The 21,279-nt window shown below is 39.7% G+C and overlaps 1 protein-coding gene across 1 annotated transcript in view; it reads left to right on the forward strand.

Annotated features, from left to right (window-relative positions):
- The window catches only part of GUCY2F (guanylate cyclase 2F, retinal), a gene marked incomplete at its 3' end in the record, with an annotated part of 44,790 nt that extends 25,103 nt beyond the window's left edge, over positions 1–19,687 (forward strand). Inside the window, exons 4-8 of the mRNA XM_017875009.1 lie at positions 1,139–1,493; positions 2,890–2,974; positions 6,822–6,918; positions 11,223–11,354; positions 19,598–19,687. Of these exons, the coding sequence (XP_017730498.1) occupies positions 1,139–1,493; positions 2,890–2,974; positions 6,822–6,918; positions 11,223–11,354; positions 19,598–19,687 (759 nt within the window). The remainder of the gene's footprint in view (positions 1–1,138; positions 1,494–2,889; positions 2,975–6,821; positions 6,919–11,222; positions 11,355–19,597) is intronic.
- Between the last annotated feature and the right edge of the window lie 1,592 nt (positions 19,688–21,279).

A 21,279-nucleotide genomic window follows, 5' to 3' on the forward strand; every position in this document is an offset into this window, starting at 1 on the left:
TCTCTGCATCTTGACTTTTATTTCTAATAAAAAATGATTCACTCAATTTTAAGCCCTTTTTTTCACATGAAGGTTGTTACAGGAGCTTAGCTTTCTAGACCTTGTGAAACCAAAGTAGCAAGTATCAGCTTTCCCTGATGCTCAGAAAAATGGCATGACCATAGCTTTCTTGAACTCCATCCTAGAAATGAAGTGACATGGAAAACCATGAAGCCATGGCCGCGTGTGTGAGGGGCCATGTGGGGGGAGGTACAGAGAAGAGAGGAATTGTTTTCTCATCCTCTACCTTTTGGAAAAGATACAAGATTTTATACAAAATAAACTTACAAGGATAATGGGCAGTGCATCTGGGCATAGTATACAAAAACACTGTTGCTTTTACCATATTTATTTAGCAGGCATAGTTATGCTATCCACCCTAGCAGTCCTACTGTTTTAAGTTGAAGCTTTGCCACTTTGCACACCAATAGGTTTTCTGACTAAAATTCACATTCTCTATACTCTACAAACTTTGGTTCTAGATAGCTGGGTGCGTATGTGTCAGGGTGGATGTTTGCGTGTGCATACATGTGAGTGTGTATGTGTAGGTATGTGTTTAAAACTGAATTCTAATGTTCACTTTCTCTGGGGAGCATGTGTCCAGAAAAATAGCCATTTTGAACTAAGACAGGATACAGACATGGACTGTGGAGACACATTATTTACAGTCTTTCCACACACACCTACCACTCCAGTAGTGCCAGCAAAATGATTTTACCATGCACAGTGCACCAGTAATTAACCTGGCATATTTCCTTTGAATTACCCTTGTGTATTCTATACTTGTTTTTCTTAAGTGCCCTTTATAATTCTAAATCATTTTCTTAGTTTAGAAGCATAAAAAATATTGTGTATGACCTGGTTTGCTCATAAAATTGTCATATTTGATATATTTAAAGATGTGATGGCCTGGGGGAGAAAAATAGGAAAATTCAGGGGAGAAACTGAGCAAGTCCTTAGAAACAATTTTTTTCCTCTGGGTCTTCATAGCTCTACTTCACTCAGACGTGCAGACCATAATAATGAACACAGGCTTGGAATATACTCTGAGATCGCTCTAGGGTGACCAGGGCTCAAGATAATTGTAATTTTAAAATAGGTTTCACCGTTGTTTGGAACCATCTACAATTCAATTTACTTTATCGCACAAGCCATGAATAATGCTATGAAAGAAAATGGACAGGCTGGTGCTGCCAGCCTGGTTCAGCATTCCAGAAACATGCAGTTCTATGGATTCAACCAGTTGATAAGGACAGATTCAAATGGAAATGGAATTTCAGAATATGTAATCCTGGACACCAACTGGAAAGAATGGGAACTCCATAGCACCTACATTGTGGACATGGAAATGGAGCTGCTACGTTTCGGAGGGATCCCTATTCACTTCCCTGGTGGCAGGCCCCCTAGAGCAGATGCAAAATGCTGGTTTGCAGAAGGGAAGATCTGCCATGGAGGTAAGGAATGGAAAATCCCTAGTAGTCAATTTGGCTCAGCTTGGGTTACAAGGGAACCTCTTTAGAAGAAGGCGTATTTTAATATTGAAACATGCATAAAATCAGTCATTTGCATTCGAGTGACGTACACCTCTTGGCACTCTATCTAGTTAATTTAAAATAATAAGAACAATGAGAGATACTTTGCAGCCCTGAATAATCATCCACAATTTAAAAGCCTCCCCACCACTCTTTTAAAAGAATCCCAGTCTTTCCCAAAGAGTTTACTCTAAAAGAGGAAGACATTAGTCTTCTTCTTACTCTTTTGTAGGCTATGACCTATGATTGTTTCTCCTGCTTTCAAGGTCCCCTATCCATCCCTTGATGTTTCCAAATCCTGCCAATGAGGTCCCACCACAGAAATACCATATCTATACTCTCTCCTCTCTGAACTCCCATTGAAATAAAAGTTTGTGCCTCACAGCTTAGCACAAAATTGCTTTTCAATTGTTTCTTGTGTACTGATTTTGTCTCCACCCCCACTCCCAAATATATTGCTCCTTGAGGGTAGGGACCATAGCTAATAATTTTTATGGTGCCCAACTGCCCAACACAGTAGGTATCCAGTAAATACTTGCAGTTTGATTGACTGGTGGAACTCCTCTAGCTTGTGGAAGAGGGGAAACTTGGTCAAATCTCTGAGAGCCAGAGGGGATCATTGGAAGGACCCATATTATTATGCAACTGTATACCATACTCTTAAAACCAAATGCATCTATTTGAAAGGGGCTTTGATTTCTACTTTGCTTTAGCATGATATATCCAGCTACCTCTTCACTCACATCATATTTCCCTCAAAAATCTTACTAATCTATCCAAATATTTAGATTTTGTGGAGGCTAATTTACATTCTGATGAAAGCACTAATTATCAAAACCAGACTTACCCTCACGCTTGAAGGAGAAGTTCTGTGTTTTTCATCTATAACTTGCAAGGTCTATGGGCTCAGGTGAATTAAAAAGGCCTTTTATTTTATGAAGGCAAGGTAATACTTTCCCTTCACAGGTGAGATAACATATTTATTCTCAAGAACTCTATTGCTGTCCATCTTAAATTAAGGTACTCAAAGTTTTCCATTCGTGGACTTTTTCCTCCAAAGAAACACTCTGGTAAGCCTTAATTCATGTGATTTGTTATTGTCAGAGTGGTGAGTGGTTTTGCTTCAGAACAGTGAAATTGCTTTCTGTGTCCATAAAGTCAACAAGACAGACTGTGCTGAGAAAAAATGGAATTAGGTTAGGTAGATGTGGCTTGATTTTAGAGTCACCAGAAAGCATGAGGAGTCACTCTGCGGTGCCCTTTATTTACTGCCTCTCTCTGATAATGCCATTCTTCCTCTTCCTCTCACTCTCTGCAGGCATCGACGCTGCCTTTGCCATGATGGTCTGCCTTACTTTGCTTATAGCCCTGCTGTCTATTAATGGATTTGCTTACTTTATAAGGTACATTTTTTGTTCTTTTTGTATATAAAAAATACAAGCCCATAATAGCCTTGTTAATATTGATTTCCAGGAAGTCCTGTTTCAGTACAATTGCCTCATTACATGACCCACTGATTTTCTTTTTTCCACAGTGGTTTACCATTCCTACAGGCCCCATTTAGAGTGAAGTGTTTTCATGATGCCAAGAATAACTTCCTCAGCTGTGTTGTCAGTGTTGTTGTCTGTGAATAGATCTGGCTCTCAACACAATGGTGAAATAAGAGAACTCGTACTTTAGGGCCTGTGTACTCCCTATCTTTGTTCTCCTTTCTCCTAGCAGAGTCTCCTGTAACCATCTCCTTGCCCAAATGATATGTGATGATAGGGAATGGAATTGAGATATTTTAATGAATTCCAAGAATTAGGCAGACTTTGCTAAAATCCAAGCTCTAGGAATAATGGTATGAACTCATAGGACTATAATGGGGATTAAGTAAACTAAAATAAGTAAAGCACCTAGAACAGTATGTGACTCATAGTAGGTGCTCAATAAATGGTAAAATCTCAACCCCTTCCCAAGACCAAGGAAGTCTCTTGCTGATTGTTGGAAGCTCAGGATCTTCACTTTGATATTCATGCCTTTTGTCCAGGGTATCACATTCCAGATTTCTACCATCTTGCTTCCTTGGGCAAAAGTTATCCTGTCTAATCATCAACATGTTTATTATCATCAAGTTTTGCCTTCCTCCCTCAGATCCCTTAGTACATGACCAAATAATCTAATGAGGTACTACAGAATCAGGGATAAGTGGCTGAAGATGGCCTAACATGACAGCTCTTTCTTATAAACTTTGCATTTTAACACTTGAACCCTCTCCATACTATAACAATTGGAGGAAAGTGAAAAATAAAGTAAATTATAGCCATCTCATTTTCCCATTGCCACCCTGCAAATCACATCATTGTCACCTCTTATTAAGGGTGGTCCTGACAACAATATGGCCTGGATTGGTAGGGAATAGAGTGAGGCTATTTTGTTGAGTTCTATGAAAAAATTTCTATAGTATATTAAATAGCTGTGTGACCTTGGGCAAGCCACCTAACCTTTCTTGGCCAGAATTTTCTCATTTGCACAATGAAGAAATTGGATTAGATGATATTTAAGAGCCTTCCCAGCTCTGATATTTTAATAAGTCTGTGAAATCCTGGATTGAAACCATAACAGGTGTTACTCTTAGTGTTTAAAATGTTGGCATAGCTGTGAAAAACTTCTGTTATCCAATTTCCCCAGTATTAGAAATTTGATAAAGTCACACAGAGTCGTAGGTAGCTTATGAATTGTTAAAACACACTTGATAAAGACACTAGTTCAAAGGAAGTTTTCTTTTAATTTCTGTAACTGGGATATATTCCTGCTAAGAATAGAAATTCAATATCTTTAACTTAGCTGCTGCCAAAGAATAAAGTATTTAATTAACATCATTAGATACTTAGCAAAATAAACTCTATCCAATCAAAAGCTTCCCTGTCTAGAGAGATTTGAGGAGTAACAGACTCTGTCTACCTAATGCCAAAACATCCCATGGCAGTGTGGAAAATGTAGTTACTCAGCTGTTTATGTTACTTGTCAACCCCCCAACTGACAGTTCTCACTCATCTTTCCCACTGTATGGACTGGTTCTTTGGGCTTTGAGTGAGCCTAGTCTGCAATTCTTGGAAAAGGAAGGAAAAAAAAAAAAAAAAAAAAAACAGTGGGGAGGGGTTTGTTTGAATCTTGTGGGCTGAAGGGCAAAGATTGGAGAGGAAAATTATTGGAGAGGGACCTGATTAGAGAGGAAAATGATTGGAGGAGGAAAATGAGTTTTGAGAGAAATTCGGACTTCAAGTCGCTCACAGAAACTCCAGAGGATGGGAAGAAGAACATCATTTTCCCCAGACTCACTTGGTCCTTGGTTACTTCAGCTAACAAAGCCACAAAAGATGCCCCCATCTTGCTGCCTTCCTCCTCTCGCCCACACCGGGCTGGCCAATCAGAAGAGCTGAGCGGCTGATGAGATTCTGTAATAGACGGTTGTTCTTTACCAGGAGATGTAACTCTTGTTCCTTCTTTTCTGTATGGTTTTGATTGTTTAAGTTTTTTTTTCAGAAAGAGAAGACATGCAAAGACCCAACCACCCCAAAACAAAGGATTCTTTGAACTCCTCCTTTCTCCCTACTCCTCCGGAACCAGATTGCATCGCCTTTCTATAAAGCTCTCCTGTGCTTTGTTATACTAATGATGGTAATGATAATAATGAGCCCTCATACTTTCATAGTGCTTTATGCTTTTCAGAGCACTTTCACATACATTATCTGATTTGATTTTCAAAACAACTCTATAAAGCAGGTAATGCAAGGACTATTATCCTGCTAGATGAGGACACTGAGCCGTGAAGAGGTTAAATTATTTATCCAAGGTCACCTGGACCTGGCTAATTAATGACAGAATCTGCACCACATCCCAGGTATCTGGATTGGGAGTCCAGTTTGCTTTCTACTAGAGTGTACTCTGTAGCATGATTATTTTTACAGGTGTGCCTGTTTTAAGACAATTCACCACACATATGAAACAGATAAGTTAGGGAGTGATGCTTTACTTTGCCAAAAGATTCATGTGCTCTACCCAAGAATCCACTACAGGGCTCTTTTAATTTTCTCTGCAGGGCAGCAGCTCCCACAGTGATAAGGGACATATTTGTTGGCAGACAATTAGAAACACATTAATTGTTTGTTTACAAACCAGTGGAATCACTGAGAAAAACTGAGTTGCTGGTACTTAAAGCTACAGTGACATTGTAAACTTCTTAAAGCAACTTGACAAAGCATTTTGATTCAGTGGTTGTTTTCTCCACGATGGCTCTTGGCTTTAACACATTCCACAGAGTAACCATTATGGGGTTATGGAAAAAGCAAAGCCAAATTGTAGCTGTCAGAGCCCCCAAGACAAAACAACAAAACGAGTATACCGACTAATCAAGACTCCCCCCAGGTCTTCAAGTTGCCCAGTCAGACCTACCTGACTGTGTGAGTACACATCATAAACTCCTATGTGTCTAGTAATTGATTTGTAGAAAATAATTACATTCACTACAAATTAATGGGCATGTTTAGAGAGAATCAGGTTTAAACTGTGTCTGTAATGCTCAGACAAGAGACCAATTCAGTAAAAGAAGAAAACTCAGTCAGCCTACTTGTTTGGAATCATGTAGACAAAGCAACCAACTGATTGAATTTTTCCACTTTTCAACCTGTTGCTTTGGCAACTTTACAAGACAAGCGTCTTATGGGCAGAAATCTGGGCCCACAGCCAGGGAGCAAGGATTCAAGTTCCAGCTCTGCCTCAGGCTAGGGGATCTCATGCCAATTTGCTCAATTTTGTTTTGTTTCTCTAATGTGTTTTTGTCTATAAAATGGAGATTAATGATTCTTGGCCCTGGTATTATCAGGATAAATACTATGGCATATGAGAAAGAGTATTGAGTTCCTTAAATGTATTCAGAAGTGTTGTTAAGAATGTGCCCTTGATGTGGGATCACCATTTTATTAGCCTGAGATACCATTCCCATGTAGTGCCTTCGCACCTCTCTTTTGATGCGTCTTCAAGAGCATTTCAATTTTTCTCTTTTGGTCTTTGTAACTGCAAGTTGTGCGGGCCGGGGTTGCTTCCTTCTTTTCCTGTGGATACTATGGTAAAAATCCATGTGTGATTATCCTCCCAATTACCTTGTATACCTTGTATATTCTTTAACTGTTATCTTAGGGCAAATTAACCCTGGCTTTGCCAAAACACCCAGTCCCTTGTGACCCTCTGATTTCATGTTTGTTTTAGGCGTCGTATAAATAAAATCCAGTTGATCAAAGGACCCAATAGAATTCTACTGACTTTGGAGGATGTAACGTTTATCAACCCCCACTTTGGCAGTAAGGTAAGGCATATCCTTTTCTTTTGCTGCCCTGTCCAATATGGTAGCCACAAGCCACAGATAATTATTGAGCACTTGACATGTGGCTAGTCTGAATTGTGATATGCTATAAGAGTAAAATACTCAGTGGGTTTAGAAGACAGTACAAAAACATGTAAAATATCTTATTAAATTAAAAAAATATTTAAACAGTTACAAAAGTTAATTAAATGTCAAAATTAAATATTTTAGATATATTGGGTTAAAGTATATTATTAAAGTTAATTTTACCTGTTTCCTTTTATTAATTGTGACTACTAGAAAACTTAAAATTACATATATGGCTCATGTTACATTTTTATTAAATAGTGCAACCTTAGAACATTGTTGTGCAAGTGAATGAGTGCACTTTGAGCAGTAGTTTAGCTTTGACTTTATGTAGTTGTTTGTATATATGGGCTAAACATTTGATGGTAATTTCTTCAAGGGCAGCAATATATCTTTTAAAATGTTAGCCTAACATAATGCTTATAATATAGTAGGTGCTTGTAAAAGTTTGGTGAATTAATCAACTAGTGAAAGAGAGTTGCATTTCACCAAAAGATCTTCACTGGTTGTGATTGTAATGTAATTGGTGATCTTCATTAAAGGCCTGCTACTATGTCCTCCCCTGGGGCTAGGCTTTGTGAAAGATGACATGTAGTCCCAGATTTCAAGAGGATTGCAGTTAAGTTAGAGAGACAAATCATACCATACAAGAGAGACGATGAGCGCCATGTTGTACAAAGAAACTAGAGTGTGGTAGAACTTCAGAGGAGGCAGATCAGTGGAGGGAGACTTTTCAGAAACTCAGCACAAAGACCGAGTCTTAATGAAGGAAGTATAGGATTTGTTTACGTCACAAACTGGTAACCACCTTTGTTTCACCCTCACAGTTATTAAGAAAAAACCCAGAATTTTGAAATTATGAAATTACATATAAAAATCTGGATTTCTGAGTTTTCTTTAAAAGTTGGAAGATCTGTCAACCTTGGATCTCATCCTGACAATTGGCTATAACTCAGTAGTAGTTGTGTTTTGTGGAAAAGGCATGTTCTTTGCAGTTTGATACAATTCCTACCACTCTACATTGTCTTATACTCAGCATATTTCACCTCTTTATATTACCTATCTGGCCCCATAGGTGAGGCATCCTAGGCAGAGGAAACAGCATAAATAGAAGCTTGGAGAAGAGAACATGTGGGGAAGAGTACTGTCAAAGCTAGCTAGTGTGTCTGCTTGTGCTAGTATATGTAGCCACAGTAAAGACACTAGTCTGTAATTTATAGTATGGTAGTGGATGTAGGAAGAGTATACAAACACCTTATATTGTCTTCATGTGCCATTTACTCTTGCTACACAACTGTGCCAGATTTGAGAATTAATTGTTATCTCAGTGACCAAACTGGTCTTTTGCCTGAATGTGAAATTGAAAGGTATTTTTAATTAGTTGGCTGGGTGAGAATGGATTTACATGGTACTACCCTGAGCAGTTGGAGTCAAATTAGTTGTTCAGCTGTTTGATTTAATTTTCAATTATAACCCTAATTCTTACTTGTTTAAATCATCAGATCTTTTCGTAAGGTTGATATTGTGTTCCTGGAAATGCATTGCTGAAAGCCAAAACTGTCACTGTGGCTGAAGCCTACACTCCACCCTTGTGGCATAAAAATTTATTGATATTAGTCCCCATTTTTGGAGCCACCAAAGGACCCTGGGACTCATGGTAGTGGAATTTGTCTGGATTTGCCATACTCAGTATGCCTTGCATAAAATTTCCTGCTTTAAGTAGAAAGTATAGATGTTGAAATACAAGCTCTGAAGCAATCCTAATATATAACCCAATACTAAGAAAAAAGTATTCACTTTTGTGACAAGATGTTTTATCCAGAAATGGATGTTCAGTAGTAAAAGTAGATGATTAGAAATTATTGTCTAAATGTAGCAAAATATAGTAAAGTTTCAGTCAAAAGCAATACACCTATTTGTAAAATCCCCACTTCTTTGGTGGTATCCATGTCAAAATGACAGTTCATATCAATTGCCTAGATGTTTTAGCTCTAACATATCAAAATGATACACATAGCTCAATTTTGGACTGAATGAGGCTTTAATTTGTATAGGATTTGCAATAGTCCAGTATAGTCTATAAGACCTCCACCTATTCCTCCTCTCATTTGTACTGAGACATAAACCATATTTGGGTGACTAAAGCATACCAGGCCTCACAAAATCACCATAAATAGCTGAGCAGTGCTACCTTCAGGTAAACAAAGTACCTAGGGTTTTAAAATCTTGCTCATCCTGATAGTTTTTTTTTTTCATTTGTGCATAAATTTTGACATGAGAATAAAACGTCATCACTTTTACCATATGAGTGAGAAAATGAATAGTAACAGGGCTATTACTGTTACTAAGGGATTGGGTATACTGTTATAAGGGATTGGTAGCCTTATGTAGGAAATGTTCTTTTGGTAATTAAAAAAAAGATTGTTTTATTTTATTTTATTTTTTTACTATTATTTGGCCCAGGTGGAAAAGGATGGCATTACCTAGAAGAAACATAGCTCTTGGCCTCCAGTCCCTTTTGGCATTTGGGCTTGTATTCAAGACGGTTTGATGGGAAGAGATAGGGGAACATACATTTTCCTTAATTGCTGTGTAGTCACCAAACTTGCAGCTGTGGGCTGTGACCTATCAGTCAGAAGCCCAGCAAGAATTCCATCCAAATGGGAATGTCTGAAAGTGTAAACTCTTAGTGAATATAAAATTAATTCCGTCTAAAAATTGGCAGGTCAGGAGAAGTCAGGTTAGGAAAGGAAGTTTTAGAAGGAAAATGATAGCTGGAAGTCAAAATGTGTGTGGATTTTGGCATTCTCTTGCTTTTCCTTTGCCCTTCACGGAGAGTCTATAATCTCAATATACAGATCCAGGTTACTCTGCTGAGATATGAAAATAAAGAATGAAAGGGAATAGATTCCTCCCTGACCTTGCTCTGTTGGGAGTGTTCAGGTTGATGCTGGGGTTATGTGACAGAGTCAAGTTTTCCATCTTGGTCTGAATTTTGAGCTGTGAGATTTCAGGCACATTGGGGCTGGGTGGAGTTACCATTGTCTGGAACTTCATGTGATAGTCTTCATAGAAGGAGCTTAACTCTGGCTAACTCAAGCTGTAATCTTTTAGTTGATCAAAGGACTATTAAGGGTAGAGTGTTTGGAAGTAGTTAAGATTAATTTTTATTTTGCAAGGCAAAGTAAAATAAAGATAATGTAGTTGTACAGAGGAGCACAGGACCAAGATAATAACACCAAGTTCTTGTCCCAGTCCCTATTAACTCTCTGGTGATTTTGTTTCCTAATTATGAACAAGGATGTTGGAGAGTTGGAGCGGTGGGCATGCTCCTAGACAATACCAAAATTAACTTGCTAGGATGTGGATTGCTTTAATTCTAAGAAAGGCACTTTGGAGGTATGGAGAATATGAGGACCTGTTGATTTTATGTCTTCATTGTTGAAATAAGTCTACTGGTTCAATTGAAGATACAGAGGTTCAATTTTAAAGGTTTAACACAGATGCCAGGTTAACTCTTACCTTCTTGTCATTCAACTGTGCAGTTCCAGCCCTTTCCTACCAGACTTATGTGTGCAAGTTTCAAAAATCAAGAATAGAGAATTTTGACCCATTTAAGCATCAACTCATAAATTATTATATAGGCATGTGATCTGGCTCACTCTCTACATATTATTGCTTTCTGGGATCCCTCTGCCATTAATTTTACCTGCACAAAGAAGGATAGCCATTCAGGATAGTATCACAAAAAGAGCCTCCTGAGAGTCAGCAGGGTGGGGATGCTTCCTAGGTCTGCTATTGACTTTTTTTAATGTTAGATTTTTTTATAAACAATAATTCTTGTAACTAAATAATTGACTAGGCTGTATGATATTAGGAACTTATTTTATCTTTTTGGTCTTACTTTTTTGTCTATAAAGTGAGGGTTCCAGATAAATTATGACTGGCATTCTTTCTTGCCCCCATCTATAATTTTAATCTTCTCTAGGAGATGGAAGCACCTTTATAATTTTTTGGTGCTACATGGTGGTTAAACAAGGTACCAACCCTGAACTAAAAAAATAAAAGTTCAGAAGGATAGGGAAATCAATCAACCTTCATGTTTACAGGGTTCAACTCATATGGTTCTTTTCTTAGGAATAAAAAAGAAAATTCAGATAAGCTCTGTGCTAAATCATGAGTATTTTGTTCATAACTTTTCTTTCCTAATCCTTTCACAGAGAGGAAGTCGTGCCAGTGTGAGCTTCCAGATTACCTCAGAGGTCCAAAGTGGGAGGTCCCCAAGACTCTCCTTTTCTTCCGGGAGTCTAACTCCAGCTACCTATGAAAACTCCAACGTAGCGATTTATGAGGTAAGATATTTAACAGCTGTCTAATCTACTGCTTTCTTGGATTTTAAAATGAGGCAATGATTTAGTAATTAGTCTTTGGGTAAAAATACTGGGGCTTTTGGCAAGTCTTTCCAGTTTGGTGTCTGTGTTTGCTTATGGACTTGTTTAGTTGACATTCTTGGCAATTATTTTCCTCAGCAACAAATCTACTTATTTATAACTTCACTGATCTTTCATCTCCATATATTTACTATGCATGTAGAAGAAAGTTCTTGAGACCCAAACATTTAAATATGTCACTCACTCCAGAAGATATATAGATAATAATAGAAGAAATGACTCCCTGAGTCTATTGTTTGTAATGAGATGTCTAGAGACATGCGTGTGCATGGCAGAGTTTGGGGTACCCTTCTCTTCAAATTCTAGTTGTTCTTCCTGTACTTGTTATCCTCTGATATTGAGACTTTAAAAATTATTCAGTTATTTATTTTTCTTCACCTGTTCTGCCTCTTGGAGTAACAAGTTACTTTCTGCTGCTGAAAATAGAAATCCTTTTCATTCCACTGAGGTTTCTGTCTTTCAAGCTTTAAGAGGCCACCCTGTACCACCTGATCTAAGATACTAGAATTTGGCAACCAGAACAAATCTTGCATCAGAGAGATGAACTGTTTCTTCTCAGCATGAATAAGTTAAGCAGGGGGTAAAAGGGAAACTAGACTGCCTTTCTGTTCCTTCTAAGTGAGGCCTTCTCAGTGTGGTTTCCTTGTTTTGTTTGAAGATACTCCCAAGAGCAGCAAACACTCAACTTCAACAGTAACTACAAAGAAAGTCCAAAACAGGACAGAATGAGTTTTAGATTGTCAACCACATTGGATTTTCAAATGAATACTCTTCTCCATTAGATAAATAATTGACAGGGACCTTACTATGGTTTGAATGTGTCCCTCTCAAAATTCAGGTGTTGAAACTTAATGGCCAATGTGATGGTATAAATAGATGGGGCCTTTAGAAGGTGATTAGGCCATGAAGGCTCCTCTCTCATCAATTGAATTAAAGCCCTTATAGAAGAGGCTTCATGCTGTGTTTGGCTAATTTGCCCTTCCACATTCTGCTCTGGGAGGACACAGCATTCCTCCCTTCTGGAGGGTGCAGAAACAAGGCACCATCTTGGTAGCAGAGAGCAGCCTTCACTAGACAGCCAAACCTGTTGGTGCCTTGATCTTGGACATCCCATCCTTCAGAACTGTAAAAAATAATTTTCTGTTCTTTATAAATTACCCAATATTAACAGACTAAGACAGAAATTGGTACCAGAGCAGTGAGTTGTTACAAAAAAAATACCTAAAACTGTGGAAGTCGCTTTGGAACTGGGTAATGGGGAGAGGCTGGAACACTTTTGAAGGGAGTGCCAGAAAAAGTCTTGATTGCTGAGAATGGAGTGTTAAGGGAAATTCTGTTGAGGATTTGGAAGAAGAGATGAACTGTATGGAAAGCCTGATTTTTCTTAGAGATTACTTAAGTGGTCGTGAACAGATCGACCACACTGGTAAAAATATGTACGTTAAAGACCGTTTTGAGGAAGTCTTAGATGGAAATGAGGAACGAAGTTGGAAAAGAAGCCATTCTTTTTATAAATTGGCAAAGAGCTTGGCTGAATTATGTCCATATTCTAGGACCCTGTGGAAGGTAGAATTCGTGAGCAATGAATGAGGATTTNAAAAAAAAAAAAAAAGTTTGCTAAGGAGATTGGTATGGATAGAAGGAAGCCAGATGCTATTCATCAAGATGACGGGAGAGTGGGAGAATGACCCCAAAGACACTTTGGGATCTTCAAAGCTGTCATGCCCTTTACAGGCCCAGAGAGCCAGGGCCTTGAGCGTCGAACTGGTTTCAAAGTAGAGACCCAGGACACTGATGCGGTCCAGGGCACCTGTGAGATGCCAGGGCTTGCCGCCTGGGGCTGACTCAAATCTCTGCTTCCCATATTTCAGTGCAGGGCTCTTTGACCTTCCCAGTTGTGACTCAGGTGGTCCAAGGTGTGGCTTGGCCTACTGCTCTGGAAGATGCAAGCCATAAATCTTGGTAGTATCCATGTGGTGCCAACTTTGCAGGCTCTCAGAGCGCAAGAGGTATGGAGGCATGGATACATCCGTCTAGATTTCAAAGGATGTCTTGGACAGCTTCAGCACCCAGGCAGAGACTTGCCACAGGGGCAGGGCCACTGCAGAGAGTCCCCACTGGAACAATACCCAGTGAAACTGTGGGATCTGGGCCACCACAAAGCATCCTTACTAGGGCAATACTCAGCAAAACTGTGGAGTCAGGGCCGCCACAAAGATCCTCCAGTAGCATAGTGCTTAGTGGGGCTTTGGTGCACGGCCACCCTTGACACCCCAGACCTGTAAAGCCACCAGAATGCAACACCAGTCTGGGAGAGCTGCAGTCATACTGACTCCAACCTGTGAGAGCTGTGGCATGGGTTGCACCCAGTTAAGCCATGAAGGTGGAATCCACTGGGGCCTTGGGGGCCCAACACCCACCCCAATGTGTCTGGGAATTGGAACATGGAGTCAAATATTATTCTCAAGACTTAAGACTTAATGTTGTTTGTTTTGTTGGATTTTGGACTTACTTTGGACCTGTTACCTCTTTCTTCTTGCCTACTTCTCACTTTTGGAATAGAAATGTCTATCTTGTACATATCCCACCATTGTATTTTGGAAGCATATGATTTGTTTGATTTCACAGATTGATGTGATGATATTAAGAGCTAATTAGGCCACAAGGGCTTCTCCTTTGTGAACGATATTAAGGCTCTTATAAAAGAGGCTTAATGCAGCCTTCAGCTAGCTTGCTATTCTGTGTTCTGCCATGTGAAGACATAGTGTTCCTCCTCTTGGGAGGATGCAGCAACAAGGCATCATCCTGAAAGCAGAGAGCAGACCTCACCAGACCACCATACCTGCTGGTACCTTGATCTTGGACATCCCAGCCTCCAGAACTATGAGAAATATATTCCTCTCTTTATAAATTACCCAGTCATAGGAATTCTGTTATAGCAGCACAAATGGACTATAGGCCTTCCACACCAACATTAGCATGGTGTATGTTTGTTCAGTCTATGTGAGGGCTTTGACTTAAATTAGTGGCAGAAACCTCTGGATCTTGCTTTGAACTTAATTCAATCAAAGAGGAGAACCGCTTCAAATGTAAACTTGAGGTGTTGGGGAATTGTCAGCTCTACTCTCTCAAAGACCTAAGATAGAGTAACCAGATGGCTTTTGAATGTCAAATGGAATGAACTGATGGCTTTAGAAATGTATTGACACCTCTGGGATTCTGAAGTAAATCTCCATAACCTTGGTTTTTATATGTAAAATGAAAGGTTGAACTAAATTCTCAACCTTGGTTGCTTACTGAAATCTCCTTGGGGAAATTTAAGAAATACCTGCTCCCAGGCCCCACCCTCAGCAATTCTGATTCAGTTGGCATGAGGTGGGGCCAGGTATTGGTATTTTTTAAAAGTTCTCTGATATGTGCAGCCTGGGTTGAGAATTGCTGGTCTAACAGAACTCTAAGGCCTTTTCTGGCTGAATATGCTATCATTCTCTGATTCTGTGGAATAATTTATGTGTTAAATTGTGGTATGTTTTATTTGGTGGGGCTGGAAGGTTATAGTGTAGAATTGAGAAGGGGAAAAAAATTAACATCTATATGTAACCGGCCTTTAGCAGTCTGTCAGGTATTTTCTCATTTTGGAAGGAGGCAGAGAGCTAAGAATGACTATTGGTCAGTCAGATCATGAGTGTTTTTAAATGTTGTAGGCCAAATGGGGACTTTATTTTTACAAAAGGAGGGTGTTATGAGTATAATACCTACACGGTGAAGTCAATATTAGGCTGATGGCACGGTGTGAAGGAAGGCAGCTGAGGCTAGAAAACTGCCCTGACTAAAGAGGACTGACTGAAGAGGTTAAAGAGGACTCAAAGAGGGGACATAAGCCAATAGAATTAACCGATGAAACAAAGACATAGTGTGTCTTCTGAAACAGTACTCTATTAGGAATGTTTTAAAGAAGACTCGTTGTCTAGTTTCTGTTTAAAATAAATCAGATTTTCATAAGAATTGTCATTGGAAGACCTGGAATTTCCAGATAAGGTGCCTGGAGTAGCAGATATCTAATAGCAAAAGACAAGTTTCCCTAGGACATGCTATCACATTGTACTACACTCACAAATTCACACTTTATTTTACACACAGATGCATAACCTTTGGAATTGTGTGGGAAAATCAGCCCTTATTTCACAGATAGCCTTTGAAATGTGAAAGGAAAGCAGATGAGCTGACTGCCAGGCAGAAAGAGCTGTGAATGGCAGATGCAGTGGGGACATGTCATGATCTGCTCTAATAGTTATAGTCTGGGTGAGACAAGGTGTGGTGGGCAGCAGTGTAACCCTGACACATTCAGAGAGAACCCACTGAATTCATCTTCCCTCTTCATTTTCTGACTACTTTGTCCCCTTTGCTTCTCCCTATGTTTTCCTCTTTGTCTCATCTTTCTCTCTCTCTATTCATCTTTCTTTCTCAGAGCATTTTTTCTGTCTTCTCACTTTCTATATCCCTTGTAACTCTCTCCCTGCCCCCTCCCCCCTCCCTTCTGTCAACCATCTTTTCTTTCTTATCACAGAATCACAGATCATCAGAGCTAAAAAAAATCATCTAGTAAGTCCAGAAATCATCTAGTAAGTCCTAAGGAATCATCTAGTAAGTCCAGCTTTATCAGTGAGGAAACTGAGGCTCAGGCAGATTGAGTGGCTGTTCTAAGGCCACCCTTGAGTTTGAAGCAGAGCCAGGTCTAGGATCTAGTGCTCTTTCCCCTTATTAATACACCATGGCTTTAGTTCAAAACTGATGGACATTAAATTACTTCTAAAAAGTTCAGTGAATAGAGTTTGATGTTTCTTGCTCTTAATTAAAAAGTGAGTGATGAGTGAAGTATTTTATCATTCTCTCTTAGAAGAAAAAAACAAAACAAATAGTGCATGTGTGGTGAAGATAAAACTTGCCCATTTCCTCCCTTTTCCTCATTATTCATGAAGTAGAATGCACACAGACTCAAAAATTTGCTTACAAACTTTATGAGAATTATTTAAATCTTAAAACAAACACACAAAAATCTCCCAAACCAAAGAAACCCCAACGAGAGGAAAGAGCAACAAGGTAGGAGATGGAAGACCTTGGGTCAGTTGTGGCTCTGTTACTACCTAGTTTTCTGACCTTGGAATAGTCACTTAATCTCTTAAGTTTTCAGTTTCTTTATCAAAATATGAAGGGATTGTGTTAGGGATGCCTATGACCCTTTCCAGCTCTCACATTTGTTAATTTGGCAGGAAAAAGCTCTGCTTAGCTGCTGGTGGCAGTTAATAAGCCAGACAGAAGGCTAGCCCATGTTTGCAATAGGGCTGGCTCTAGGAAGAAGGTATGGGGTACTAGGTATGAGGCAGAGTCAGGACTGTGAGTACTGATGTTCAGGTTGTGCTCTGCAAAAGGGAACTACATCTAAGAGGGTAATATTCACATTGTAACATATGCCAACTTATGTGTGAGTGGTACCAAAGTGGGCACAGAGATTCTGGCTTCCCAGCCTAGTTCTGGAATGAGGTGGTAGAAGAGCCTTCTCACATCTACATCTATACTGGCACTCCCAGCTATGCACATACACAGTCACTGGTAAACTCATGTGTAGCTGGGTATGTACTATCTTGACTATTTTCCAGAAGTTTCTTGAGGTTGCTTTTCTCTCCTGCCTAATATTCTCAGAGGACCAATTTCGACTTCTCACCCCCACTCCTAATGCCTGACTGCAAAGCTGACAAAGAGGCCTCACTGGGCAGATAGAATTTGGTGATGTGCAGAGCATCCATGCTGCTAGTGGAATGTGCTCCCTGGTGTCTGGGGGATGTGTCCATAAGTGAGAGTATGGTATGTGTATGTATACAGCCAGGGTGTGCTGCCTAATATCACAGGGCTGCCACAGGCTGTATGATAATATACTCACAAAGTTAAGATTTTTTAAATTTGAGAGAAAATACCCTTTCTAACTAGCACAAAAGTGCCATAGTGGCTAGCAGTGACCATGGGCTCAGTAACATAACTGCAAAGGTGCCGGGAAGGCTTTTTTGTTCACTAGTCTTTCCCACACATTGGTTGATTCTATAAATTTTCAGTTAGAGTTTTATTCTTTCAGCTTAATATTTAGCCTTTGGTCCCTCTAAAGGGCAAAGTTCTCTGAAGGATAAAACTTCAAGCTTGTGTCAGGCCCTCCTGACTTCTGTGAACGAGTTTTAGATCCCTGACTGAGAGCAGATTTTGATGAAAGAAACTTAGTAAGAGGTAAATGAAGAGAGTATGAGTGAGGGGAGTTCCATAAATATGAGGAAAAGGCAAAGGCTGGGATGGTGGATCAAAACTTTCACCTGTATTAGAGTCGCGTGGAGGACTTGTTAAAACACAGATTGCTGGACCTCACCCTATGATTTCTGATTTCATTAAGTGTTGGGTGGGGCTTGAGAACTGGCCTTTCTAACCAGTTTCCAGGTGATGCTAATGCAGTTGGTCCAGGGACCACACTTGGAGATTTAGTGGATGGAATGCTTTGACCATTCTGCTGCAGGCAGGCACTGATCCGGAACTACCCTTCTGAACTCTCTGGGAACTGAGCCTGGCCAGTGCATTTGTTGGGTTTTGTTTGTTTGTTTGTTCGTTTTTTCCAGTTGCTGAAGGTCTCAGAGGGCTATTTCTTAGTTAAAGGGCTTTGAGCTCCTTGGGTAGTAAATGATAATACAAAGTGCTGGCAAGTAACTCAGAAGCCTGCAGCTTCCATTAGCCTTTGCCTCTGGCAGGTTTCCAGATGCACTGCCATAGCCAGATATATTCCTTAATAAGAGAGTGGTTACACTCTTTTTTTTTTTTTTTTTTTAGACAGAGTCTCGCTCTGTTGCCCAGGCTGGAGTGCAGTGGCGCCATGTCCACTCACTGCAAGCTCTGCCTCCCAGGTTCACACCATTCTCCTGCCTCAGCCTCCTGAGTAGCTGGGACTAAGGCGCCCGCCACCACGCCCAGCTAATTTTTTTGTATTTTTAGTAGAGATGGGGTTTCACTGTGTTAGCCAGGATGGTCTCGATCTCCTGACCTCGTGATCTGCCCGCCTTGGCCTCCCAAAGTGCTAGGGTTACAGGCATGCACCCGGCCTGGTTACACTCTTTTATTTTTGGAATTTGACTTCACAGAGCTCTCTGCTTTATTATCTCTACTTGATGACAAGTTGGTGCAGCCTGAAATGGAATCTCCAGGCTATAGGTAATGGATGTGAAAGCACTTTGAAGAGTAGAGAGAATTGGGCAAATGTAAGGCATTATTACTATTATGGAGAAGAAAGAATCTATATTTGTATTTTTTTAAATTTGGGTTGGATGGAAACTAAATAGGGCTTTATGACTGATGAATCCTTGAGGCTATGCACATAGAAAAAAATTATCAGGCGCTGGTGTTGAAGTGAAAACAATAAAATAATTGTTGTTCTTAACTTGACAGAAGCCTTAAAATAGCAGTTTTTTACTTAATAAGTCAGAAATAGACTTTTGGAAGACTCTGGATTACTCACATTACTATGGTAGTACATTGAGCATTCAAATAAGAAATGTTTAATCTAGATTTAAGCCAATTGGATTATGACTAAAGCATAAGACAACCCCCCCCCCATACACACACACAAATGGCCTGTCCCACGAGAGAAAAATGGATCAAGGTAAATGCAGGAAACATTTGCTGCACTACATCTCCCACCCTACGTTTCCCTCCACAGACGCCTCAAGGCAGTGGGAATTGCAACCACTAACCATCACCATTAATCGCGGGGAAACTGGTGCTATATCACTTAGCTATGAAAAAGTGAAATGACCTAGAACTTCCTGCAGTTAGTTAAGAAAGGCTTTGCAAAGAGTGGTATCATTCCTTTTCTGGAGTCTACATACCTGCAATTGTTTCCCTGTCTTGAGAAACTGTAATTTTTAAGTTTAACTTATGTGCATGACCTCATTTCAGCTCAGAATACAGAATGTCTGTGAGGTGGAGGGTGGCAGAGAAGGAAAATGTCTATTTGGATTGCTGGTGTAGCTATAAACCCTTTATGTGGAAGGGACATTTTTCTAAAACTGCTGGGAACTAAGTTTAACCACTATTCATTCTCCTCCTTTTCTTTCTAGGGTGATTGGGTGTGGCTGAAAAAGTTCCCCCCTGGAGATTTTGGAGACGTTAAGTCCATCAAGTCAAGAGCAAGTGATGTGTTCGAAATGGTATGAGAAACCTTCATTTATGTAAATTCCCACTAAAATCAATCTGTTCTCCAAAGTAACTAACATCAGAGCTGTTTAGGAAGACCCCTTAACAAATCAGTTCAGGGAAACTGCAGGGTTGCTACTGGGTTGGCATGATCATATTATGCAATGGCAAAGGTATGTGCTCTGGAGTCAGAGACATGAAGCACTCAAATCTCAGCTCTACCATGTAAGAGCTGTATTAACTTGGGCAAGTCATCTAAACTCCCTAAGCCTTAGTTTCCTTATTTATAAAAGGGTTATATTAATGTCTACCCTTTAGGTTGGATGAGGATTTAAAGAGACAATACATGTAAAGCATCTTGTGCATTTCCTGGCGCATAGCTTTAGTTACAAGTGGTAACTATTATGATTATTATCAAGTAAATATCCCATAATCATTCCAAATCTTCATTTTCCAGTCACCTGGTCATTTCTATTTCAAAAGTGGTTATTTCCCTAATCCCACTAATTATGTTCAAGGAGACCTTGGATGGCTTGCTTAAGAAAGCAGCCTGTAGATAAGGCAAGGATACTGATGATCCTTCCTAAGCCATTTAAAAATCTTGGCTCCTCCTTGGACTGAGTCCATACAAGACTTGTGAATACTATCTTGGGTTCCTTCAGGTTCTTGAAAGTGGGATTTTAAAAGGCAATCATAGATTGCTGTACATTTATGAAGCGGGCCATTTCAAATCATTCCAACAAATCTGAATGAGGCAACTACTATTTCCAGAGCACTGAACAAGTGGGAAAACAAAGGAAATGGAACAAGTGAGAAAACAGGACATGTCCTGGAGGTTAGGAAGAGATGTTATGATTTGGTATTTTCTTTTTTTTTTTTTGAGACGGAATTTTGCTCCTGTTGCCCAGGCTGGAGTGCAATGGCATGATCTCAGCTCACTGCAACCTCTGCCTCCCAGGTTCAAGGCGATTCTCCTGAGTAGCTGGGATTCTCCTGAGTGTAGTTGAGTACTCAGACTCCTGAGTAGCTGGGATTACAGGCACCCACCACCACGCCCGGCTAATATTTTATATTTTTAGTAGAGACAGGGTTTCACCATGTCGGTCAGGCTGGTCTGGAACTCCTGACCTCAGGTGATCCTCCCGCCTCAGCCTCACAAAGTGCTTGGATTACAGGCGTGAGCCATCATGCCCAGCCAATTTGGTATTTTTCATACATGTGATTGTAATGCCCGGAGATGAAGGCAAGATAATGAGACATGAGTACAGAAGGGGGATCAAGGTCAGAACTAAAATAGACAATTCTACACTGGTTTGATAATCCAGGATGCTAAACAGAAATCTAGGTCCAAATTATGGAGCCAAAACAGGCCAAACCTGGGACAGCTGATACACTAGAAGTATTGACTCAAGGTAGAGTGTGTCCATGACATCTTTTTTGGGGTAGCTTTTAATTTTGACATAATTTCAAACCTACAAAAAGCTTTAAGAATAATTCAAAGATTCAGCAATTATTTACATTTTACCTAGTTGCTTTTTATTATCTATTTATATATTTATGTACATTATTTTCTGAGCCATTTGAGAGTAAGTTGTAGACCCTATGC

The sequence above is a fragment of the Rhinopithecus bieti genome, unplaced genomic scaffold, assembly GCF_001698545.2.
Source record: "Rhinopithecus bieti isolate Rb0 unplaced genomic scaffold, ASM169854v2 scaffold_9957, whole genome shotgun sequence".
Taxonomy (NCBI): domain Eukaryota; kingdom Metazoa; phylum Chordata; class Mammalia; order Primates; family Cercopithecidae; genus Rhinopithecus; species Rhinopithecus bieti.